General features: G+C 43.3%; 1 protein-coding gene across 2 annotated transcripts in view; it reads right to left on the bottom strand.

Moving 5' to 3' along the window:
• Positions 1-333: 333 nt before the first annotated feature.
• The window catches only part of GRHL2 (grainyhead like transcription factor 2), an 89,818-nt gene continuing 62,754 nt past the window's right edge, over positions 334-27,397 (bottom strand). For both annotated transcript variants that reach the window (XM_063131030.1, XM_063131031.1), the window contains 7 exons: positions 21,071-21,158; positions 20,722-20,858; positions 18,323-18,354; positions 16,926-17,017; positions 14,667-14,752; positions 3,718-3,782; positions 334-1,552 (listed from right to left, as the gene is read on the bottom strand). In XM_063131030.1, coding sequence (XP_062987100.1) covers positions 1,438-1,552; positions 3,718-3,782; positions 14,667-14,752; positions 16,926-17,017; positions 18,323-18,354; positions 20,722-20,858; positions 21,071-21,158 — 615 coding nt within the window. In that variant the 3' untranslated portion in view covers positions 334-1,437. The remainder of the gene's footprint in view (positions 1,553-3,717; positions 3,783-14,666; positions 14,753-16,925; positions 17,018-18,322; positions 18,355-20,721; positions 20,859-21,070; positions 21,159-27,397) is intronic.

Here is a 27,397-nt window from a genome sequence, read left to right as displayed (position 1 = left end):
GAAAGGGATTATGCCTCTGGGGCAGAGGTTGAGCAACTTCCTGACCCTCGGGAATGTCCTCGCCTCAAGAGACAGGCAAGTAGGGCTCCTATCCGAAGGACTGCACGCCTCCTGAAAACATCTTCTCAGGAGAAAGAGACTCCTCAAGAGTAAGACTCTGGAAAGGAAGTATTGATTATGGCAACTGGGCTCTGGGTGGGGCCCATCAGGCTTTGGGCTTAAAAGCTTTCACAGAAAATCCAGCCAGTGGTGGAACAACTCGATCCATCCTGAACCATGTTGGGCATTAATGCCCTGTTTCCTGATCTTTTGGACTGCCTAATGGCTCTGCTTCTGGATTGCGTGATGTACCTGACTGATTTGCCGTGTTTGACCTCTTGCTTGTTACCCTGACCACTCCTGCTGCCGCCTGTTCCTCTTGCCTGCCTGCCTCCATTCTGACTTCTGCCTGGACCGAGACCACTTCTGTTGTAACCTGAACCCCATCAACTAAACCTTTGCTGGCTTGACTATTTGCTGACTCCACTGCATTTGCAGCTTGCTACAGCCAAAGCAAGACACCCAAGCTTATGGACTAATTGCCAAATGCGACATTGAGGAGAGCTTTAACATCGTACTGTGGACGCTGGGCAGCCCACAAGACAAAAGACACAGAAACCGACATCTACCTCTCTGCACAATGAATAGGGGACGGCAGAATGTCTTTCCTCTCAGCAAGAGGCTCTGCCACTTTCTAATCCCATCACAAATCATAGTGGCAGTAAACACATCTGCAGGGGTAGGAAAAATATATTATTACATTATTATAAACATTATGTACAGAGGTTTAAATGGGTGGTGTTCTACTTACAAATGACAGGCCATCTTACTTACAGGCCTCAATTGCCCTGTGCTGGGAAGCACCTGGAGAAACATGGCTGAGTTGCACGTCCCTCCGCACTTGGTGGGAGTTTTGTGCAGGCCGTCAGCCGCTTTCCCCATCGCTAGCTCTGCATGGATTAGAGTATCGGATCTTCCCACAATTCATTCTGGAGGGTGCAATTTTAATTTTAAAGTCCCAGTTGAACTAGTGAAATCCCACAATTCCATTTTCTTCCATGTTAATAGATAGTTATCTTTTTAAAAAGTTGCTGTTTCTCCCTTGCAGTGGGCAAGACTGCAAAGTCCAGGATCCATGGATTATTTACACATTGCAGAGTGAGGATCAATAAATAAAGAACTTTTTGATGGTGTGTCGGTTCATTTTGAACAGACTGGTCAGTAGCTACCAGGTTTGCTTCCTGCGCCAAAAATAAGGAACGTGGGTTGTTTCCCTATGGAATTTTGTAACAGCCTTATCTTCTCAGCATTGGTGAGTCATCAGGGGCTTTAGAGGAGCTGTGCCTTTAAGAGGAAGGCGAAATGCTCTGACTTCAAGGGGCTGCACTCTGATCTGGACTAGATCTCCGTTAATGTGACCTTGAAGCCTTCTGCCATGCTCTCCATGTTTAGGATGAAAGTGTCTTCATTGGAATAATGTTCAATGATGTTATCATCCATATTTACCAAGATCCTGGAATTGGAAAGGGATATATTAGTAAAGTTTGGCTAACAGAGGATGGATTCAGGTGGACAGTTGAACCACTATGGGGTCAGTGTTTGTGGATATGTAGAGTTGACCATTTGTTTGAACATTTTGACAGCCTACAGTGCAGCATATCACCTCCCAAAATTCCAGCTCCAATTGTGAACTGAAAGCCCCATTGAACATAGCAGTGCTTCCTTCCGAGTAAACATCCATTGCCTTGCCTTAGGGTTTCAGGTTCACTGTGAGCAATCCAGTTAGATCCATGCCTGTAAAACCCCATTTAAGCAACATAAGCATTCCAAATGACTGAGATAAATTATGTGGACAAATTATACTATATTTAGGTGCACAAAGAAACTGGTTTTTTAGTTTGAAATTCTCATTCAGCATGCCAGGAGTAGGGAACCTGTGGCCCTCCAGACTCCAACTCTCATTGTCCCTGAATATTAGCCATGCTGTCTGAGGCTGATGGGAATTGGAGTTCAACACACCTTGGTGGGGGATGCAGCATCCCCATCCCAGTGAGGGGTATTCTACATCTGACTCCATTTTGAAAGACTGCCTTGCCATTGCAAGTGTCATTTGATCAACACAGTGGTGATCCAACACCCACTGATTATAATGGGCTGATAGTACATCCTGAGGTTTTCTAGGACACGTCAGTGGGACTGTGTCCTGGTTTTTAAAAATCACTTCCCAACATTTTAGGGTTTGGGCATGAAAGAAAGGCTCTCTCAAAGCCCGTCAGGCAATCTCCAGTTAGCTACTTTTGAGGGAGAAGCTTAGCATGTTGAAAGGCTCAGGTTCGATTATGGTATCGTAGGCAGCTGAGCTGGGAAAGGCCTCTGCCTGAGACTCACTGCCCGGTGATAGTACTGGGCTCAATGAACTGATTCTCTGACTCAAGGCTAATTAAAACTGTCCTGGGTGTGCAGCAGAGAGATCCACCAAATGAGGTGGCAGCATGTTATTATATTATATTTATTTATTTATTTATTTATTTATTTATTTAAAATATTTATATCCCGCCCTATATCACTAAGATCTCAGGGCGGCATACAGATAAAAACATACAGTATAAAACAATAAATATACACAGTTAAAAACAAATTAAACCATGATCCAAGTTAAAACAATATATAATTTTAAAGCAATAGATACAGTTAAAACAATGTGCCAGTGAGTTTAACCATCAAAGGCTTTGTTTACTTGGTGTCGAAATGAAATCAGTGTTGCCGCCAATCGGGCCTCCAAGGGGAGGGCATTCCACAGTCCGGGTGCCACCACAGAGAAAGCCCTCTCCCTTGTCCCATCAGAACGTATATGTTGCATTGGTGGGATGCGGAGAAGGGCTCCTCCAGCAGATCTAAGGTCTCGGGCAGGCATATATACATGTTAGACATTGGGCAGCTAGTTATGGTTATGGCAGAGACAAATCAATTGACGGCACAAGGGCACGATATTGTCCTAGTCCTATTATTTTGCTTTTCTCCTCCTTCTCATCTGGGAATACCGAGATTGGGTGCTTCCAATCATCGCTGCTGCTGCTCAATCTCCATGATGAAATAAAATACTAATGATCCATTTAATTGGTGTCGAAACTGAATTAGACCGTGCCTGTCACAAATCACTCTTTCCCATGTAACATGAGAAGACCCGGGAGGGGGAGGAGCCACAATGTGGGCATGTCCCATGTGATTCCAGGGAGTGTCACATGACCTGAGGCCTGCAGGAAGAAACCATGCTGCAACAGCATTCCAGCCTGCAGTGGAATGTGAGAATCCCCTCCGCCGGATTTCTCTTTGTACAGCACCTGAAGCAGCACCTTTATTTATTTTGTTTCTATACCGCCCAATAGCCTAAGCTCTGGGGGCAGTTCACAAAAATGAAAACCTTGCACCGAGGGCTCTATCGATGCAAAACATGGTGAGAAACTGGTAGAAACAGTTTAGTTGGAGGTCAATTCAGGCCTGACATGTGATGCAGCCCCCAATTGAACCGTGAGATGCTCAGAGTGGGGATACCCTCTTGCAGCAGTGCAGCTGCACATCCCATAGCTAGCACAGAAGAATTCGGATCTCTTAGGAGCTGAGTCCCCAAGATACGTCCGTACAAACACAACTTCCAGTATGAACTTTCACTTCACTTACCCCTTTTTGCTCTTCTTGTAAAGCTTTGTAATCTTTTCAGCTGGAAGACCGTATTTCTCGGAAATCTGAATTTGAAATTAAAAAAGGAATGAAGGTTTATTAAAAGTATCCCCCAAGCAGTGCCTTCCTATTCAGTTAAAAAGTGTGGTTAATACTTGGGAGACTAAAAAAGCACTCTCTCTTCTCAGCACTGCCACCCTTAAAGCCTCAATGACACTGGACGACCAAGCTCCCTGCCACTTTTAAAACCTTATACACCTATACACCCAGATTTTGAAGGGGGGAATTTTCCCACTCCCTCCCTGTTCTACTGACAGAAGCCAATCCATTGGGTTTACTGAATACCACCCAATGAGTCCCAAACAACAGCTGATTGTTGGGATTCATCAATGTTGGCCATGAAACCACACTGCCCCTTTAAAAATAGTAAGTCTGAAAACATCCAAACCTTGCCCAAGGTCATAAAACAAGCAAATACTCTTCTTGCTGAAAACGGAAGCACTCTGAAGAGCCAGACAACCAATCGGGACTTGGGACCTTCCCAGGTGTGAAGCTCAGTTTCCTTAAGTTTATACTGGTGGACCCAAAGCAATGAATCACAGCAGCTCATTAAATTATCAAACGACTGAGATTTGTGTGTGTTTGTAATGCATGCATGAAATCGCTTGATACCTATTTTCGGAGCGAACTAGAATTAAGAATGACGCCTGGGCTGGGAGAAGTTTTGCCAACAGAACAGAAAAGTTCCATAGCCATCTTTTGGAAGCCCTTTGCTCTTCTCTACTCATCTTGTGTTAGCATTACCAGAATAGCTCTTCTCCTGCTGAAAATGTGATAACATCCATCTGCCTCTATGGAGATCCAGAGCAGAGAAGATGTTGCGGCATGTTCTTTAAGTAGTCACGGATGTGTCAATCTCAAAATCATTTTGCATTCTTTGTGGAAGGACATGCTCTGCTTTCTTTCTAGCTTTCATATAGGAAGAAGTAAGAGGATCCCCAAGTGGGGATGACATCATGTCAAGAGAAGCTTCGTTGCCATGGTTTGACCTTGGCAACAGGTTGCAGCAACACATCGAAGCAACCTTCTTTCTTACAGGTCAGAATCATGTCGCAACACAACGAAGCTGCAGACCTAAAAAGGATTAAAAGACCACCTCGTCCAAATCCCTGCTTGGAGCAGGAGTCAATGGCCTGGTTCAGACGACACTCTGGGCTTTGTGGTTAGCTTAACCATGTTCAACTGTGGTTAACGCTAACCACACGCGGAATGCTTGCAGACAACACTTTTAACACTTTTCTGGTTAAGTTTTTCTTAGTGAAATTGGGAAAAGGTGTGTCAGACGACACCGTAAACCATGGTTAAACATTCCGTTAACCATTTTGTGGTTAAGCAGCATGGTTTAGCATGTTGTCTGAACGGGGTCAATGTATCTAAACAAGCAGCTCTCAATCTGGTTTTTATCTGTGGTCATAACATTTGCTGGGGAACACAAGTGGGAGGGTGCTATTGCACTCGTGTTATACTTGTGGGCTTGCCACAGGCAGCTGGTTAGCCACTGTGTGAACAGAGTCCTGGACTAGGTGGACCCTTGGTCCGATTCAGTAGGGATCTTCTTTTATGTACTCACTGGCCACTCTCTCAAAAGCAGACTGGAGGAGCAGGTGTACATGTGTCCCATTTTGAGGGTCCCCCCCCCTTGATTCAGGCTGTGTGAGCAGCACATTTCAGCTTTCGGTATAGTGCAGAAGTACCTTTGTGGGGTGGGGATGGGGCACTTCATGTCTCCCATTCTAAGAGAGAGATGAACAATGATCCTTGCAATCCAGCCTTACAAATGATTTCACACACAAAATTACCAGCCTATAAATAATTTTAGTAGCCTGCCTACGATACATATGTGAAATGAAAAACCACTCAAAAAAAGTTCTCTAATCTCAGCCTATAGAAATACACAGGTTAAAAAGCCAGCTGTTCTGGGATTATTTTTTTAAAATAAAAAGAGGGGAAAGAAAAGAAAAAACCAAAGAGAAAATATATATTTGTGGATTGCTACAACGTTGACTTCTACAAAAAATATTTGGGGATTGTTTCATGAAACTTTCAAGGAGTTCAAAACAACAACACATAGAAACATAATGGCATTAACTGTGTAGGGATTTTTCCTTGTTGGTTCTCCTTCACAGACTGTAAATGGCCATTTGCACAAACTGGCACCGATTTACAACAAAAGTGTGCAGGGCTTTGCAGGTCTGAGATTTTCCCTCTGCTCTCCTACAGTTAAACTGAGCCAGGGTTTGCTAAATCTCAGGCTGTATTTGTTTCAGCCCAAGTCAGGGCTGACTCCAGGTTTTGAGGGCCCTTGGGGAAGACGTCCTGAATGCGCCCCCTGCCTCATTGAGGGCTCATCTACAGCAGGCAGGATATAGCACCATGAAAGTGGTATGAAAGCGGTATATAAAAGGCAGGAGCCACACTACTGTTTTATAGAAATATTGAAGTGCACTGACAAGTGTTGGGGCCCATTGACACAGACCATATACCGCTTTCATACCGCTTTCATGGTGCTATATCCTGCTTGGTGTAGATGTGTCATGGTCCCCAATAGTTGTCAGTGCACTTCAGTACCACTCTAAAGCAGTAGTGGAGACCCTGCAGTGCACTTCAGTACCGCTATAAACCAGTAGTGTGGCTTCCAGTATCTCTTCTCGATCCTCCCACAGTGCAGGAAACGGAATAACAGGCTCAAGTTAAAGGAAGCCAGATTCCAGCTGGACATCAGGAAAAACTTCCTGACTGTTAGAGCAGTACGACAATGGAATCAGTTACCTAAGGAGGTTGTAGGCTCTCCCACACTAGAGGCATTCAAGAGGCAGCTGGACAAGCATCTGTCAGGGATGCTTTATTGTGGATTCCTGCATTGAGCAGGGGGTTGGACTCGATGGCCTTGTAGGCCCCTTCCAACTCTGCTGTTCTATGATTCTATATATCACTTTCATAGTGGAATATCCTGCTTGGTGTAGATGAGCCCTGAGTCTAACTTCTCTCTCCATTGTCACCTGCTGCTTTTGCTCCTCGTCCTCTTTCTCATCGTTGCAAGGAGGCTGTGCCATCTGTTGTTGCTCCTTCTCACCACCTCCAATGTCTGAGCCAGAGGGAGAGGCAGATGAGCAAGCAGATTGTGATAGGGAAGAGGAGGAGCAACTCCAGGGGATTCTTGCCAGTGATTCCTTACTGGGGTGTAGGCCCTCAGCAGGTGCTCAACCGTGTCTACCTTTGGCGCTAGCCCTGGCCCAGCTACAGGTGATGCTCAGTGACCATGTGAAATGAAAATTCCCTCTATTTCTGATGTCCAGGTGGTGAGTGCCATTGCTTAACTAACCATAACGGCACACCAGGGATGGCCATCATAGGCATCTGGCCCTTTGTAGCCTCGCCAGATTTTCCCAAAGCCCCTGACTCGGTATGCTTTGTGGGCTTTCCCCCAACAAATTAAGCAAATTACAGCCGAAATTTGTGCAAATCTGCAAATTAAGCAAATTGTATCCAACATTTCTGTAAATGGCAATTTAAGAAAAGACAAATCGACACTGAAAATGTGCTAGGTGGTGGATCAAGTCAGGCCAGCTTGTGGTTAAGTGAGCCAAAGTCCGGGGCGGGAGTGGGGGTGGAAGTTGATGAAAGCTCATCAAACGTCAACACCCCCCCCCGACAGATTCCTTTGACATCCCTACGGCACACCACACACTACATACTCATGGGAGGTCTTAGCAAGCTAGGGGAATCCCAAGTTTTACAGAAGAAGAAAAAGGTTGGAGGGAGACACCCTAAAAATAGTTCAATGAGGATTGTGAATGTTTCATGGCCACAGAATGGTGACTATTGGAGGGCAGAGAAAATAGGGGTGGGGGCTGTCTGGAATCCTGAACAGAAGCTCTCTACACTACAACATTGTATTACAGGAGCTGCTTGTAGATGCTCAAGTAGTAAAGCCCTCTTTTTTTTTTTACTCACAACATAACTATAACCAGTCTTGCACAGCCTTGAATACACTTCATACAAAAGCAGCTTTCAGTAACGCTTCCTGGTTGCAAATGTAAAGAGCTAATTAGAGTTTACTTCACAGGTTTCCTTATGACTCAGCCTCAGGGCAAGTAAAAAAGCAAAATGAGGAGTCAAAAGTTCTAACAGGAGACACTCACAGAACACCGACAACCAGCTGACTTCACATCATCTTAATTTACTAGATCTTGACCTAGGGGTGAGGGGGGTGGGACGCAAACAACAGAGCTCTTTGCAATATAAAGCCTTTTGGGCATGAAATTACCGGTTGGATAAGCAAGGGGATTTCAAACAGCACAGAATCAATCAAGTCCGACAGATATTGCTTTTTATTTTTAAAGAGTTAGACATACCAGGAAATTAGTTGGAAATCAGGAGGTTGGAGTTGCCACCTTGTCACCTGATAGTAATTTCTAGCCACCAGTGGTGACCAGGCAATCTCTTACGAGACAAGCCCGAACTAACCAGTTTTCAGAATTATTTTCCCGAGCACGTGTGTAAAAAATGCTCAACTTTCTAGGTAGTGTAGTAGTATCTTAATGAATCTGACACCCACTTGGGTAGGCTGCAAGCATCTTTATATAATCCTCCTACTAATAAACCACATTTCAGTTTGCTTGGACTTTACAGTGAAGTCTTTAAAAAGAGAACTGGAACAGGGCAGTTCAGAATCAGACTTCATAAGCAAATCTGATTGCATTTTTCAGATCATGGATAAGGGTTAGAGAGGAAGTTTTGCCCCTTCAAAAACGATTTCGCACAAACTGTTTAGTACTCAGGCCAACAGAGTGCTTTTTGTATTGCTCTTTTACTTCGCAACTTGTTAAATTCTTTATTCTCCGAAGCCCATCCATTAAGTATAGCAACCCTGTTCTTGGTCCTTCTAAGACGTTTGATGATGCAGGCTGTTGCCTGTGAGAGCTCATGCCATAACAAACAGTTTATTCTCCAAGGTGCCATAGTCCCTTTCTTGTCTCCAGAAAAGGCATAAATGTGAAGATAAACTGCCTGTTCTTCTGGAACACAATTATAAAAGGGGGGAAAGAATGAAGCAAATGCTAAATATGAGAAAATGCAATCGAGTATCATGGAAAGTTTGGGGGAGGCCACAGATCAGAATGCGATAAACAAGGGAAAAAATGTGCAGCTTGTAAACAATGGAACTTCCGTTTAGCATTTACGTTCTTGGTAGGCTGCACTTTTGAAAACAATGGTGCTATGCTTAAAACACACAGCATTGCCAAATTGTGACTGTGTATATATAAAGGGGCAATACATCTTACATATGCGTTAGCTTTTCAGGATATTTCTCATTGAGCAGGGGGTGGATGGCCTTATAGCCCCCTTCCAACTCTACTATTCTATGATTCTATTTTACCAAATCAGGCCTGGTTAACTAGCAATGAAGTGTGAGGGTAACCAGGGTGGCTCCAGAGCCCATGTTTGTGGTTTTGGAGCAGGGAAAGAGAACTGGGAAAGTTTGCTCTTTCCATATGAGTTCATACTGTCTTCTCTTTTCATGTACTAAGGGATTTCTGCTTTCTAAGCTCCGTCATGTTCCTTTGTGGTAAATAAACATATACATAGGTATCCTGATCCAACAAGAGGAGTCCATGGGCAGGAAGACACTTGCATCATCACTCATTGCCCATCTGAAGGGAGGAACATGCACATGCAAAATAATGATGTGCAAGTGTGTGTGGGAGACTGCTTTATAACCGTTTATAATGGTTTTGACAACAGTTTGGGCCCAGGACACATTATATATACTGTTTTCAAAGTGTTATATCCTGCTTGGTGTAGATCTGGCCCGGGTGTTCTGATGCCCTACCAAAGGTCCTTGAAAACAGGGTAGGCCTTGGCCACTATGGCCTGTGGTGATCTTCCTATTTCTCTCCTCCCCTAGCCAGCCTACGATTGGTGCTTTCCCCTTAGCCAAGGTGGCCCATCTGTTTGTTGGTGAGGGACTGAATCCTACCCTCTCAGTTCCCTCCTGCTCTTAAAGGCACAGTTACAAACAATTCCAACAAGGAGAAAAGATAGAAGACAACAGAGGAAACCAATGTGGCTCCACAAAAAGCTTAGAGATGACCTGAAAACAAAAAAGGATACATATAGGAAGTGGAAGGAAGGCCAGGCTACAAAAGAAGAGAACAGACAGGTGGCACAGAAGTGCTGAAATGGCATCAGGAAGGCCAGAACTCAGAATGAGCTGAGATTAGCGAGGGATGCTAAAAGCAATAAAAAGGCTTTCTTCAGATACGTGAGTAGCAAAAGACAGAGGAAAGAAATGGTGGTTCAACAGCTTAATGAGGATGGCAAATTGATAACAGATGACAAAGAAAAGGCTGAAGTGCTCAATTCCTACTTTGCCTCAGTCTTCTCCCAAAAGCGGGTCTATGACCCCCTGGAAAAAGTGAAGCAGAAGTTGAGGGGGCAGGATTGCAGTTTGAGATTGATAAACAAATGGTCAAAGAACACCTAATTTCCTTGAATGAGTTCAAATCTCCAGGGCCCGATGAACAGCATCCTAAAGTAATGAAGGAGCTAGCGGAAGAACTCTCAGAACCTTTGTCTATTATCTTTGCAAAATCATGGAAGACGGGTGAGGTGCCGGACGACTGGAGGAGGGCTAACGTTGTCCCTATCTTCAAAAAGGGCAAAAAGGAGGAACCTGGGAACTACAGACCAGTCAGTCTGACATCCATCCCTGGGAAATTTCTGGAGCAGATTATAAAGAAGTCAATCTGTAAGCACCTTGAAATCAATGCAGTGATTACTAGAAGCCAACATGGATTTGCCAGGAACAAATCCTGTCAGACTAATTTGATCTCATTTTTTGATCAGGTAACCTCCCTTGTGGACTGTGGGAATGCTGTGGACGTCATATATCTTGACTTCAGCAAAGCTTTTGACAAAGTGCCCCATGATACTCTGATTAACAAACTAGCTGAAAGTGGGCTAGACGGAACAACTATTAGGTGGATTCACAGTTGGCTACAGAATCGGACTCAAAGAGTACTTATCAATGGAACCTTCTCAAACTGGGGGGAGGCAACGAGTGGGGTACCGCAGGACTCAGTCCTGGGCCCAGTGCTCTTCAACATTCTTATTAATGATTTGGACAAGGATGTGCAGGGAATGCTGATCAAATTTGCAGATGACACAAAATTGGGTGGGATAGCTAATACCCTGGAAGACAGAAACAAACTTCAAAGTGATCTTAATAGGCTGGAGTGCTGGGCTGAAAACAACAGAATGAAATTTAATAGGGATAAACGCCAAGTTCTACATTTAGGAAATAGAAACCAAATGCACAGTTACAAGATGGGGGATACTTGGCTCAGCAATACTACAACGAGAAGGATCTTGGAATTGTTGTAGATCACAAGCTGAATATGAGCCAACAGTGTGATATGGCTGCAAGAAACGCAAATGCTAATTTGGGCTGCATTAATAGAAGTATAGCTTCCAAATCACGTGAGGTACTGGTTCCTCTCTATTCAGCCCTGGTTAGGCCTCATCTCGAGTATTGCGTCCAGTTCTGGGCTCCACAATACAAGAAGGACGCAGACAAGCTAGAGGCTAGAGCATGTTCAGAGGAGGGCAACCAGGATGATCAGGGGTCTGGAAACAAAGCCCTATGAAGAGAGACTGAAAGAACTGGGCATGTTTAGCCTGGAGAAGAGAAGATTGAGGGGAGACATGATAGCACTCTTCAAATACTTAAAAGGTTGTCACACAGAGGAGGGCCAGAATCTCTTCTCGATCCTCCCAGAGTGCAGGACACGGAATAACGGACTCAAGTTAAAGGAAGCCAGATTCCAGCTAGACATCAGGAAAAACTTCCTGAATGTTAGAGCAGTACGACAATGGAATCAGTTACTGTCTGCACAAATACACCAGAATGGGATTACACCCCTGTGGGGGTCTGGGATTGTTCCACTATGGTATTAACAGGTCAGAGTACTCCAGTGGCATTCCATGATTGTATCATATAGCGTAGCTATTTGGGCAATGGGAACAAACCCTATTTTCTGTATTCTACTCCTTAAGTCTTAGGTTTGCAAGTGTATGGAATATGTTTGATGAAATATCAGAGGGAGCTGAGGAGGGTTTCCAGTGGCCTGGGTGCAACGCTAGTACTAGATTTTGGGTGCAATCCTATGCAAGTTTAGACAGAAGATGTCCTACAACTCCTGGCATTCTCTAGGCAGCCATATCGGCTGGGGAAAGCTGGAACTTGTAGGACTTTTTCTGTCTCAAGAAGCATAGGATTACACCCTTAATATATTTCTTAGCCTTCTCAAGGTCGCTTACAATATAAATCACTCATAAACTCAAAATCATTTTTAAAGAACAGTACATACAGCACAGTCAAATACAATCAGTAAAACACAACCATTGTGAATCAAAAGAGACCCAAACACAACTAACCAACAGAAGCGCCATTTACAATCAAACCTTTAAATTAAAAGCCAGAGAAAACAAATAAAAGTTTGCCCTTGCTCATAACAAAAAGAAGCAGAAGAGGGCTTGTAACTAAGCAATGACATACAAATTGATCTTACCCACAGAGCATACAGAATTCACCTTTTCACAGCCCAAGAGATTCAAAATAACTTTTAAAAATGTTCAGAGTATGCACCACCCATCCTGCCATTGCGGCCCGATTGTATTTCAAGGGCCCAGGTTTTAAGGACTTCAGTGTTGGCGGAAACGCCAAACACTTCAGCATAGATAGTCCCTTTTGGCATGCAAAGGACAAGGAATAAACAAGAAGCCCACCAACCCCAACCAAAAAGCCTCAGCACTAGCTTTTTGACACATACCCTTCCCTGTAGTCAAAACCAATTCCTGCATCTTGGGAAATGACCCCAAACTCAGATCTTACTTGATACCAGTCAGCATCCTACTGGTTAAAAGGCAACCAAAGATGGGAGTGTCGATTGCATGCTGAAGGAGGGTTGGCAGAGCTTTCAAATATTTCTTGTCCACAAAAGATCTAGGTCCTCCTCCCCGCTGCTTTCAACATTTAGAGCCGTACGTGGCTCAAGAACAACTTTTTAATAAAACCAACTCCTGTGAGCTTATGATGCCTTGACAACCTGCTGATAGCACATTAAATTCAGATCCTGCCTGTGTTTTTAGATAAGCGGAGCTTATATTGCATTTTTAAATAGGGTCACTGTGAGGATAAATGAAGCAAGAACTGTAAAAGCCACAGATCAGAAAAGCTGGCGGGAAGCGCTGTACCTGCAGCGGGGGGCTCTTTCTTTTATGCTTTGAACAGTGGGTCCCCTGTCGCTTCATTGCAAAGGGTACTGGAAGCCATCTCTTCCTCCTCTGCCATCCCTCCTGGGACAAAGTTCTCAAGTAGTTAGGCATGAGGAGCTACTGAAAACAGAAAGCCAAAAGCCCTCCTGGGCATGCCCATACCGGGGGACTTGTTTGGATCAGGGGCTGTCATTTATCTGCTTATCACCCACCTTAACATTCTGTCCCGTTCTCCCAACATTCCTGAATCCTCTTGTGTGACTGCAGGACAGGGGCTATGCTAACAGGTGCAGGCTTGATTCTCAAGGACTGAGACTCGCCATGTAGTCAGTAAGAAACACAGGGTTGAATTTTAAAATAATTGCAGTATGTATTTAGAGACAACAGCCAGATCGGCATAAGAAACAACAAACTAAATGTTGCCATGTCCAACTTGATGCAAAATGTTTTGTTTTGTTTTAATTGTCATTTGTCAGGCTGGCCGTATTACAAAGCGGCTGCTCCTGGAATCAAAAGCCATCCTCCTGTAGGATTTCCCAAGGTCAAACCTTTAACCAACCAAACAGGAAGTGATCTGCTTTCACTTCCTGTTGGGTCAGAGCATAGCCCTTCTCATTGCCAGAGCCTGGAAGGAGGCATCAGCAGGCAGCATGGTGAGTGTGAAGGCTTCATTCAGCGCAGTCTTTCCCCTCTCTACTCAGAAGTAAGTCCCACCATGTTCAGTGGGTTGTACCCAAAGGAGTTCCACATGGCCCCTTCTCTTGTTGGCCTTAGGAAAATCCTCCAGACTTTTTAAATTCTGATCTCCATTCAGGTGATTTTATGGCTGTGATATTATTTAAGAATTAATTTATTTGTTGCTGTTATTTCAACGTTAATGGTTGCCTTTTAAAATCACCATTTCAACATTTAGAATTTTAATGTAGTATAGTGTTGATTGTTGTTACTCGCCTTGGGAGGATGTACCAAAGGGAGTGTGTGCGGAAATACAATAAATAATAACAATAACAGCCCAGAAGGAACCTGCTACATTTGTGACAAGAGTTTAAAGGTAAAAAGAGAGTGCATGGATAAATTGGTGGATAAACTCAGCAAGTCCTTGCTATGCACAAGCCCTCCCTCCACAGAACAGCCCATCCAAAAATAACAATGGACACCGTGTTTAGCGTAATTTTGCACAAATACAAAATATTAATTTAATTTGCTAGTATCCTGTCCTTCTCTCAAGAAACTGAAACATACATGGCTGTTGTTTTGTTTTTAAATCGGGAGTATAGACCTATAGAACCTCAGGCCTGGGGGCCCAGCTGTTGTCCAAATCCAGGTTTCCGGCGATTCCGAAATAGCTACGCTTCCTTTTACTGATCATCTGGTGGTTTCCCAGCTTTTGTGTACTTTTTTGCCCATTCTAAAAGGCTGAAACACCTCTCCTAAGGCTTAGTGACTGCCAGTAGGGGCTCTTAAGCTAAAATGCGCAAGCATTTGTTGTTGTTGTTGTTGTCATTTTGGCCCTGCGGCCCCCAAGAGCTTCAGCCTCTGAGCTGAAAGAGGTTCAACACACCTGTTTTAAATCGAGTAAGATAAATGAGATAGGGATGAGAAATACTTACCGCTTCCATTAGTCCCTTTACAGTGGGGGACTTCAACATCAAAGCATCGAACACTTCGTCAGCCTCTTTCCTCACATATAGCAGCACTGAAAAGGACAAGAACCAAATGTATAACAGTCCAGCAATTGAATTATGTCCCCCTGGACAGAATATTATTCCTCTCAAACAAACGACAAGTGAAAAAAGCCAGACGTATTAAAAATAAAACTATCCCACGTGAAAAGGCGGTCATAGAGAAGGCGGCGTATTAGCTGATCTGGAAATACTTAGAGGGAAATATTGTGTCCTTTTTTCTCCTTCTCTCTTCGGGAGGCAGTGTATGAATATCTGCATTCCTCAAAACGTAGTGAAGGTATAGGTCAATTCTAAACAGCGGCACTGGTGTTTCATTACAATGGAGGGATAGGGATGGCTTATGCCAAATAAACTGACTAATAATTACAACTAATTCCTTCCTCTTGTAAAGCAACCTCATGAGCAACATTGTTGTTCTCTCTGAAAGTCAGCTTTCCCTGCGGGTTAAAAGGTGAACACAAGCTTTGGTATGCTGAAGATGGTCTCTTAAAAACATAAGAACATCAGAAGAGCCCTGCTGGATCAGACCAAGGGTCCATCTAGTCCATCACTCTGTTCACACAGCGGCCAACCAGCTGTTGAGCAGGGAACCACAAGCAGGACGTGGTGCAACAGCACCCTCCCACCCATGTTCCCCAACAACTAGTGTATACAGGCTTAATGCCTCTGATCCATGCCCAGGCTGTGATGCTCCAACTGTGATGCTCCAACAGTGGCACCCTCCAATAGCATTTCCCCTGACTTATGTGCAGTGCTGTTGTTTTTTTGGGGTGCAACCATGCCCATGCTGGTGTAAATAGTCTACAGACCAATTACACAACCAACAGCCTTACATGATGCTTCTGTTGCTAGACTGCAGATGGGGGACTGAACGTTTGAATGCTTTTCTATGTTAGAAAATCAGTAATTGATTGGCAGGTCAATGGACCAGTTCACATCACTGCAGTGGCTTATTTCCCCCATCATGCATGCTGGTCGAACTTCCCTAAGTACCCTTGCTGGCATGGCTTGCCGTGTTTTCCAAATCCAGGTAGCATGGCTTGTTTAGGAAGGGCTGCAACCCCCAAATAACCCAACAACAACCCATAGGTTATTTGAGGGTTGCTGCCTCCTCAAACAAGCCATGCCACCTGGGTTCAGACAACACAGCACCCACTCCAGAAAAGGTGATTAGGAAAATACAACCAGCACGCACAGCAAGTTTAACAAGCCACCATGGTTTGTTAACCACACCGTAATCTTGTGATCCAGGTCAGTAAGAATCTAAAGCAGGGATGGACAGAAAGAAAGTAGATCTGGATCTCTGGCTGATTTGCAGTAGTTCAGCAAGGATTTGTGACTCCCAACTATTAAACAACGGAAACAACAAAATGACTCCCCACATCCCAGCTCCATGATACAGCTGAAATGAAAAAAAAAAAGCTTGCAGGGGGTTGTTAACCAAGAGTGTGTTCTGGTGTGGAATTATGGTGAAATGTGTTCAGTTCTGGCACTCAAAACTGGCCCCTGGAATCCTTTAATTCTAAGTGTATGTCTTTTGCACCAGGCTCTAGCTGGTGGATTTTTGGATTATAGCAAAATAAATAAAAATCAAAGTAGATCCTGCAAGCCTGGACTCTACCCACTGCTAATGAAAAGGCATGAAACTGGTTTTATATATTCCAGAACCGAAGGTTTATAATCTGCAAAACTGCATCATGTATGTAGGACATTAATATCCCACCCTTCCTCCAAGCACCTTAGGATGGCATCTATGATTCTCCCCCTCTTTCATCTTCACAAAAACTCTGTGAGGCAGGCGAGGCAGGTTAACTTGAGAGATAGCGGCTGGCCCAATGTTAGTCAGTGAGGTTCATGACCGAGGAGGGATTTGAACCTGGGTCCTCCTGATGCTCATTCAACACTCCAACTACTGCATCACGCTGGCTCTAAATCAATTGCACTTTATATTTAAATGCTGATATTCTGGAACCGCCTTCCCCAACCTGATGCCCTCCATATTTGTTGGACTACAACTCCCATCATGGAGGACAACAAGTCGTTCTTGGTCGTGGCATCCCCTGCAGCCTTGCCTCCATTCAGGACTATCTTACCATTCCTTTCCCTCTAAACTTTCTGTAATTATCTTTGAAAGAATTCTGAGTCAGAGGAAATAAAGCAAAGTGACTGAGAATTAAATGGTACCTCTTTTTGCTCCTTCTTCTTTTATTTGCTTCAATGGTGGTGGAGCAAAGTCCTCCTCTACTGTCCGGAATATCCTTTTAGCCAAGATGCTACTGTTGGGGGGGGAAACATAGAGATTTATGATACTGAATCAAATTAAGTGTTACTGTGACTGAACTCTCAATCATGGGAGGGTTACACTGACCAAGACTATTTGAAGTCTTCCACATCCATCCAGTGCAGCTCTGTGTTCGCTGCTTTGTTAGGATTCCTGGAAGTCAGCAATAGCAAACACACATCTTCCCTGTTCTTCCTTCAGCTGAGAGCCAGTGTTGGACTGGGACGTAGGAGATCTGGGTTCTAGTCCCCATTCAGCTATGAAGCTCACTGCGTGAATTTGGGCCATTCACTGGCTCTCAGCCTAACCTACCTCACAGGATTGTTGTGAGGATAAAATGGAAAGGAGGACTATATAAGCCTTGAGCTCCTTGCAAGAGGAAAAAAAAAGGTAGGATATAAATGTAATAATAATATTTCAAAAATCCCCACTAATTATTTTCCTGCACATTTTTTATTATGGTTTTACCAAGGAATATGTTGTTGTTGTTTTTAAAAAGTATCACAACCACCATAAATCAACAGATGACACCAAAATACAAGATAAAAATATTTAGCATGATAAAACAGTCACAATTATTTGAAAATGGAGAAACACCAAAATAATAAGCTTCTGAGTTATTAATTACCAAATAGGAGAATCCTTATTTTCAAAAGTTTTTAGTACTTTTGACAGGCCTTATCTAAAAGTGAGCATATTGTTTAATTTAATGGCTCTGTGTATTATATTGATTTATTACTACAGCTAACGGCTTTATGTATTTATGAGCTGGACTTATCTGTAACTCTGTATAAGCACTGCACAGACACTTCTACTGGTAAAGAAATCAGCCCCCTGGGAATCTAAGATTCTATTTTTCACACATACACACACACACACCCCATCCTAGGGGAGGGGTGAGCACGGCTGAACACAAGTCCTAGGGTCCATTGCTCTCCATAGAGCTTTACCAAAGCCTAATGATATAAGCTGAACAAAATAAGAAAATATAGACAGTTTTTCTTAATTTATTTGTATAATGTATATAGATCATAACATTTCAGCTTTATGAGCTACAGGTTTTGGGTTACCTTGCTGCAAAATTTGGTTATTTTTAAAAGCACATTCAAGCTTGAAATATGTAAGTAACACAATGTGCACATGGAGGTATAATAAAATAACAACTTGCTTCTATCACTCTGCCTAGAGAAAAGTTAAGCATTCGCCTTTAAATTGCTTTAGAACTTCAGTACTCTATGTGTGTGTGTGTCAAGGGGTTGGACTCCTGGCTGCAAAACTTACAAGGCAATAAATGTCTTACCCTTCTCGCTCGTCTTCTGTGTTATAGTAAACCTGTAATAGCGAACAAAGACCAGATTTATTGTTATGGTATCACCAGGAGTTGCTATACAGAAGAGCTGAAGAGGCAGAGCTCCAAGTCGCTTGCTTATTTCATCCAGTATGGCCCATTCTTTGCAGTGGGACTATTATTATTATTATTATTATTATTATTATTATTATTATTATTATTATTATTATTATTATTTATATAGCACCATCAATGTACATGGTGCTGTACAGAGTAAAACAGTAAATAGCAAGACTCTGCCGCATAGGCTTACAATCTAATAAAATCATAGTAAAACAATAAGGGGGGGAAGAGAATGCAAACAGGCACAGGGTAGGGTAAGCAGGCACAGGGAAGGGTAAAACTAACAGTATAAAGTCTGCGCAACATCAAGTTTTAAAAGCTTTAGGAAAAAGAAAAGTTTTTAGTTGAGCTTTAAAAGCTGCGATTGAACTTGTAGTTCTCAAATGTTCTGGAAGAGCGTTCCAGGCGTAAGGGGCAGCAGAAGAGAATGGACGAAGCCGAGCAAGGGAAGTAGAGGCCCTTGGGCAGGCGAGAAACATGGCATCAGAGGAGCGAAGAGTACGAGCGGGGCAATAGTGTGAGATGAGAGAGTGTCGATTGCATCCTTTAATTCTTTAAAGTAGGGGCAGGCAACATGTGGATCTCCAGATGTTTTGGCCTACAGCTCCCTTCATCCCTAACAATTGGCTATGCTGGCTAGGGCTTTTGGGAGTTATAGGCCAAAACATCTGGAGGGTCACAAGTTGCCCACCCTTGCTTTAGAGAGGATTATGTGTTATGGTTTTATGTATGGGACATTATCATGCAGTCATAACAATTATATACATCATATATAACATTTCTTAGGGTAAAGCATGATTCTGGTTGAAAACCAAGGCTGAAGTGAGCCCTACTCTGGTAACATTTGCATAGGGTGACCATATGAAAAGGAGGACAGGGCTCATGTATCTTTAACAGTTATATTGCATATTATTGACACTCTAGTTACCAGATACAAAAGAGGGCAGGGCTCCTGCAGCTTTAACTGTTGTGATGAAGAGGGAATTTCACCAGGTGCTTCATGCACACAAACAACACCTGCTGAAATCTCCTTTTCAATACAACTGTTAACGGTCCAGGAGCCCTGTCCTCCTTTCCATATGGCCTCCCTAATTTACACAAAGAAACAGCTATGCATCCCTCACCATTGGCTATTCAGGGGTGAGGAACCGCATTCAGTCCAAGGGCCAATTTGTTTTTGGAGAGCTCTTGGGGGCCGCATTCCAGTGATGGGCAGAGCTGAATGTAAAAGGGGGCATGGACAAAGGCAAAGGGCAGGGCCAAAATTACAATAAATAAATAAATAAATAAAATCAGGACATTGTAGCTTAAAGCTCTTCCTCCCAGTAACTAAGCCTTAGGAGAGACATTCCGACCATTTAGAAGGGGAGGGGGAATGGCACAAAAGGCAGTAAGCTACCAAATGATTGGTGGTTGATGGTAAGGAGGTGGGGCCAGGGGAATGGGGTGTGGCCATCTGAGGAATTCAAGAAGGCTGGATTAGAACCCCAGGCCTGAGGTTCCCCACCCCTGGATTAGGGGGAGCCATGCAAACCACCATGAGCATTCAGCCCCTGAATTTTGATTGTGTCAACAGGCACTTAAGAGTTCCTTGAACATAATTCCTCCTTTTCCTTTCCTGATCAACATAGGAAGCTGCCTTAGCTTGAATCAGACCCTTGGTCCATTTAGCCCAGTATTGTCAACACTGACTGGCAGCAGCTCTATTGTGTTTCAGGCAGGAGTTTTTCCTCACCTGGGATTGAACCTGGGACCTTCTGTAGGCAAAGCAGGTGCTCCACCACTGACCTATGGCCACTCCCTATATCATGGTTAAGATCTACTAAATCCTGTTCTTTTCTACATGGTAGATCCACAGTTCTGTGAGGCTTTCTTTGTATCTTTAACAAAGCCTTTAATGGTTAAATTCACTAAGATGACACATTGTTTTAACTGTTTTTACTGCTTTTAAATTATATATTGTTTTAACTTGGTTCATGGTTTAATTTGTTTTTAGCTGTATATATTTATTGTTTTATACTGTATTCTTTTATCTGTATGCCGCCCTGAGATCCTAATGATATGGGGCAGGATACAAAATTTTTAAATAAATAAATATTCTTAACTCTCCCACTGAAATCAATGGCATACAAAAGGTGCTTTCCTCTGGCTGGATCATGCCCATTTACTTCTGAACTTCTTACACTCTATCAGTGCTGTAGGTGTGACCAGACACCCTCCTCTAAATGAGCATGGATCAAAAGACCTGCAGGGATTTTATACAACTCCCACTTGGCCTCATGTCCTACCTGCCCAGCTCTTTGGAGGTTCCCAAAGTGAACATCGGGTATGAAGAGAACAGGCTGGGAGTCCAGGTCAACCATTGTTTTGAAGAAGGTGATGTCGCTCTTCTTCTGGAGAGGGACAGTGGCCAGTTTCCCTTCAGCTGCTCATGAAAGACAGAGGACAAAATTAATGACAGACAACATGATTAAAGGCTCAATTCTGTGGGTGTTGAGGCAGAAAAAAGGTCTACAATTCCCAGCATGCCCTGGGGCATGCTGGGAGCTGTAGGCCTTTTTTCTGTCTCAACACCCACAGGATTGCACCCTAAGTAGAGCTGAGCACAACACAGAGGGAGGGAACCTCTTTCCTTACCATTACTGCATGGTGGTTGCGGAAGCTGGCCTTTTGCTTTCTTCCTGTTTTGCTTCCTTTCTTCGTCTCGGATTTTCCTCTCGGCTCCCTGTCGTGAGAAGTACGGATATGAAAATAAGTGAGTCTTCTGCACCCATATAACAGCATTACATGGCTCATATAGGTGTTATGCTCCATCCAACTGATGTAGTTGAATTTGCTTGTCTTAAGACAGGTAGTATCCAGGTCTTCAGCTTCATCTCTTTGCCCACCCCCAAATCCCATCTCTTTCAGGGTGTTGAACCAGCCTATAACTTGGCATATTTTTAATCACTTGCACCAGAACCAGATCTAAACTATAGCTATGCCCTACCTACTAAACTGTGGTTTCTTAAATGAGGGCACAGTGGCCTTACATAGCCACCAAGGACTTTTGATGCAGCTGAGAGACCAGTTCTCTCAAATTACCTTTATGGGTTATTTGAGGGCAGCACTTTTGGCCATCCCCATGGATTTGTTTGGCCTCAACCTGCAGCCACAGCTAAATAACAGTTTGGAAAGCAGTAGAGATGGAGATTGTGGCTATCATTTAGTAAGAAGCAAGCTACACGTTACACTTTGAAGACATGGCTAGCGGCTGTATCTTTGCTCCTCCCTTTCTCCCCTCTTTCTCCCCTCTTTCCATGTGAAAAGTTTTAAAATCCTGAACTTTCTTTAGCTCAACAGGGCTACCTCCTCCTCCGGATCTAGTGGATTAACTTCCTATCCAAAGGGAGGTGAACCAGAAGGAGCCATTGAGAGCAAGACAGAAAAAGACACAAAGTCATGGTTCACATGATACGTTAAGCCTAATGTTTCGCTCAAAATGCTTAACCACCATGGCTTAGCATGTCATCTGAACGGGGTCAAACTCACAAGCTTCAGGAACATAGCCAATTCCATAGCTACCATATTTAACGGACGACACACCATTAAGCATGTATGGGAAATAATTGAAAGAGGGAACATAAATTTACAAAGAGTCAATTCTCTTCAACCATTCGATCATGTTTGCTGCATCACTGCTGTTGTCTAGATCCAGCCCTTTCCCCAATTTTGCTTGCAGAGGGTACAGCATGAATGTATACATACAAGCAACAGAACGGTCAAAGCTAGAATGCAGGCCATCACGGAAGCTTTCAAGCTTTTACATCAAGCTTGCAAACAGACATTTCAAAATAAAATAATAAAAATACAGGTTCCTCCTCTGAGGCTTTTAAGATCTATCTCTGTTGACTTAATGGGCCTAAGAGCACGTTTGCAGTCCCTGCTCTGCGATATGTAAATACATTACTAAGGAATTCCTTACCACTATGTATACAATAAAGAACAGAGCACCTCAGCTGAAACAACTAAATCGAAACTGAATGAAGAAACAGAAATTTAACCTCTTCGGTATTTGAAAATACTCACTTAGAAAGTTACCCGATAGGGCCGATTAATGCTGCCAAGCAATAAGGGAACAGCTACATACACAGGGAAAGGCCAGGAAAAGCAATAATATGAGCAAATGAGACAGGAAAGAAGGAAGGAAGGAGCAACTGAAAGCATGGAGATCAAAGTGGAAAATAGCTACAAATCCATAATGCTTTATGATTAGCAACACAGGACGGTGCCTCATATGGAATCAGACCATTGGTTCATCTAGCCCCATATAGTCGACACTGACTGGCAGCAGCTCAGAATATCACAGGCACCTGATTGAGTCTGGGGTTCCAACGAACTCCCCCGCGTCTGCCCCCCTGGACCCAGCTGGACGCCACAGCAAGCTTGCGGACTTGTGCTCTGAGCACCTGCAAGGCTCGACAAGTGCTCAGCAGCCATCCGCCCTTGTCCGGAAATTATGTATTCTCCCCCATTGTGTAAATGGCAGCCATAAAGACCCCATTTACGCAGTGGGGGGGGGGAATTATGTAATTTCTGGAGCCTCCATTGTCATGCACAACGGAGGTCCAGATGGGGCAGATGGCTTCTGGGTACTTGTCAGACGTTTGCCGAGCTGTCAACGAAGCTTGTGCAGTGCACGCATGGAGTCAAATGGCCGGGGCCGGGTGAGCATCTGACAAGTCGGACCCATGTGAGTTTACCCTCCCCTAGCAGTGTCTCCCTTGGGCAAAGATCTCCAAACATTTTGGCCCTGTTGGCCCATTTGGAATTTTGAGATACTACTATGGGCACCACCACAAAATGCCTAACCAGTGGATTGCCACTTTGGCATCTACCTTTCATGCATATGGATCTTACGCTGCATCTCATTCAGCAAAAACATTTGCTTCGTGTCTATTGGGCAATGTCTCTTTAATAAGCCATTGTATAATTCAGCTCACTGCTGGCAATGCAATACAGCTGATGCTTATTTTCAGCATATGTATTTGCAATGTCTAGTAGTTGTTTCCTTTTGAGAGGAGCGTCTTACACAGATAATTTTTGTACTGGAACAGTCTTTAATATTCACTGCTGTATACATGCTTTTAAATTATTTACCTGTTTCATGGAAATTAACAAGTGGTCAGTGTAAATGGATTCTCTGCACCCTTTTGTCAGCTAAAAGACTGATATTATGACACTGGAAGAATAAAACACCCACCTCCTATAATGTAACGAATTGAGGACCCAACATTTCAATATTTTGAACAGATGCATATAGATGCCACCTTCAAATGGATACTTATTTAGATGTTTGCTCCATTTTTGTTGAAGCCCATGTATAATTGTCAGAAAGCTGTATGCATTTCATACAAATGCATGTATGTATATTCTTTTAAAAAATGGAAAATAATAAATTAATGAATAAATATAATATTTTCGGTGCCTGTGGGCACTATACTGGGGACCCATTCATGGGTGCTATTGGAGGTGCCCTAGGGCTTCAGGCAGGAATTATTTCCTGCCCTATCAGATGGCAGGAATTCAACCGGGGACCTTTTTCATGCAAAATATGTGCTCTTCCACTGTCATTATTGCAATGTTTTAAACTATTATTCTATATTGTTGCTGTACTGTTTTTACATTGGTTTTATGCTCTATTATATATTTACTGTGAACTACACAGAGATTTTGAGATATTAAGTGGTAAACAAGTAGTAGAAATAAAATAAATAAATAAATAAATGCTCTCCTACACAGCAGCATCACACACACAGTCCATAGGCCAAAACGCATGTTATGACAAATACACTTTTTAAAAAGTGTATTTAGACTGGCAACTTTTATTTCCGGTGGAGAGTATAAAAAGCACAATCAGGATAAAAACAGGATCAGAGATTCTGATCCAGAAAAAAAACCAATAGTATCTGATTTTGTTCCATTGTCCTTGTTTTTGGCTTAAACTCTCATCAAAATTTAACAATTCCATAGGACAGAAGTAGGGAAAAAAAATTCTGTTGAGGCCTGCAATCCCTCAAAGCTAATCTAACAGGGGTCGCATGCGAGACGTGAACAGTGCTGCCAAAGGCAAAAGTGGGTGGGACCGCCCCCTTCCTCCACACCCAGCAGGCTGCTGTGGGAGGCACTGATCATTCTTGCCAGAGGTTTGAACTAAACACGTGCAGACAGTGGGCTTCTGAAATTAGGCCAAAGGCTACATGCTTCCCACTCCTGCCATAGAATTGTAATTGAAAAGTATCCAAGGGCCGTCTAATTCAACTAAAAGTATCCAAGGGCCACCAATTTGGATGGCTTTAAAAGAGGATTAGCCAAATGACTGCTAGTCCTGATGGCTATCCGCCCTCTCTCCTCCATTCCCTCACTGTTCCATTACAGTTCGGCCAGCTTGGCTCATTCGCTCTCCTCGCTTGCATACGCCTTTTAATACAAAGAACACACACACACACCCCTACTTTTTCTTCTTCACAAAAGTGTACAAAATTATGCATGATGTGGAGAATGTGGATAGGAAAACTCTCTCTCTCTCTCTCTCTCTCTCTCTCGTAGTACTAGAACCCGCGGTCATCCCATGAAGCTGATTGGTGGGAGATTCAGGACAGATAAAAGGAAGGACTTCTTCGCACAGCGCATCGCTCCCACAAAATGTAGTAATGGCCACCAATTTGGATGTCTTTAAAAGGGGATTGGATAAATTCATGGAGGAGAAGCCTAACATTGGTATAGACTACCTCCAGTATCACACGCAGTATGCCTATGTACACCAGTTGATGGGGAACATGGGTGGGAGGATGCTGTTGCACTCATGTCCTGCGTGTGGGTTTCCCATGGGGAACTGGTTGGCCACTTTGCGAACAGAATGCTGGACAATCCAGCAGGGCTCTTCTTATGTTCATTTGCAGTAAGACAAACTGGCCACTTATGAGTCCCCAACACTAGGAGTCTTCCATTTTTTAATAAACCCTTTGTTCACTACCACAGATTGTAATAATATTAAAGGTCTTAGATGCCCATCTCCCTCTCATGATGGTCTCCCAGCTTGACTCCAAAGACTCTATGAAATGGCCATACGATCGGAGCCTGCATCCCACTGCCTTGCACTTTGCGTTACTATTTAAGTTTGATGCCAAGTCAGTAAATAAACAAGCTACCCTTTCTGCAGCATTTTATTCTCATTTAGCATGGGCAGAAACTGGGGCATAAGCTGATGGGAAGCCATGGGAAGATCTTATGGATGCTAATGCAGAGGGTCACAGTGCAATTCTACATAGCGGAGGTTCTTTCCTGCTGAGTTTCAAATGGCTGAACCTTTGAATGTTAATATTTGTCAAGCCCTGTTAGCCATCTGAGTATTATCTTAATCATTCCAGTCCCCAGCAGGGTAATGTAGGGAATAATTTTGCAGGAATCTCATAAGCACATATGCTACTCACAGCAGGTCTCTCCCCGCCGCTCCTGCTTTATTTTTCTTACTATTACCTGGTACTGTTATGCATGAGGACTATTGACTATTATTCATATCATGCATGTGAAAATCAAATCTATTTGTATTCAGAGGGCTGCATACTGCTTTCCTGTGGGGCTCTGGTAAGGGGGGGGGGGATTAAATGTTTCCCGGCACATATTCTTTTGTGAAATTCCCTTTTGCTTTTGCTAGGGTGACCATACAAAAAGGAGGACAGGGTTCCTGTATCTTTAACAGTTGCAGAGAAAAGGGAATTTCTGCCGGCGTCATTTGTATGCATGCAGCACCTAGTGAAATTCCCTCTTCATCACAACCGTTAAAGCTGCAGGAGCTATACTAGAGTGACCAGATACAAAAGAGATACAAAAGAGCTTTAACGGTTGCAATGAAGAGGGAATTTCACCAGGTGTTTCATGCATACAAATGACACCGGCTGAAATTCCCTTTTCAATACAATTGTTAAAGATACAGGAGCTCTGTCCCCCTTTCCATATGGTCACCCTAGCCGTTAAGATCTGTGATGTTCTGAGACACTAAATACAGATGGCTCCATCTGTTGTTTTTAAGAGGGCTTTAACTGTTCCCAATGCTTTTTAATTGAAATATTTTTATTACATATACTACTACTGTTACTGGTTCATTTTTAGTTTGTAAAATTGATCTGTGATTTATGAACGTGTTGTATAAATAGGGAATTGTATTATGTTATATTGGGATGTTTTGACTCCTTTTGTTTAGATTAGGTAGGGTGACCATATGGAAAGGAGGACAGGGCTCCTGTATCTTTAGCAGTTGTACTGAAAAGGAATTTCAGCAGCTGTCATTTGTTTGTATGTAGCACCTGGTGAAATTTCTTTTTCATCACAACTGTTAAAGCTGCAAGAGTCCTGTCCTCTTTCCTATCTAGTCAAGGGGGCAGGGCTCCTGCAGTTTTAACTGTTGTGATGAAGAGGGAATTTCACCAGATGCTACATGCCTACAACTGATATCTGCTGAAATTCCCTTTTCAATACAACTGTTAAAGATACAGGAGCCCTGTCCTCCTTTCCATATGATTACCCTACTTTCGGCCCTGCCCACCTCTGGAATACAGCTCCTGTGAGTGTTTCTAAAATGAATATGGCTCTCAGGCTGAAAGGGTTTACACCATGTGTTAAACACTAGGTATGTGTGTGTGGGGGGAGCCCTTAAATCCATCTTCTCATCTGGCCACAGGGTGGGAGGACAGGAGGCACGCTTGTTATTCTCTTGCAAAAGGACAGAAAAGAGATGACATGTTTCAAACAGCTTTTAAGAATTGTATATATATTTATATGTTTTTTAAAAGGGAATGCTAACCGACGCACAAGTACGCCACCCCCACCAGTAATTCTAGGCTGCTTTCTGCAATAGATTCATGTTAAACTGACTCGATGTTGCGGCTAACGTTTCCTTGACAACCTCCTTAATGCTATTTAAGG

This window comes from Elgaria multicarinata, chromosome 7 (assembly GCF_023053635.1).
Source record: "Elgaria multicarinata webbii isolate HBS135686 ecotype San Diego chromosome 7, rElgMul1.1.pri, whole genome shotgun sequence".
In the NCBI taxonomy this organism is placed as follows: Eukaryota; Metazoa; Chordata; class Lepidosauria; order Squamata; family Anguidae; genus Elgaria; species Elgaria multicarinata.
Note: the sequence above shows the minus strand (reverse complement) of the source record. Positions and strands in the feature narration are given on the sequence as shown.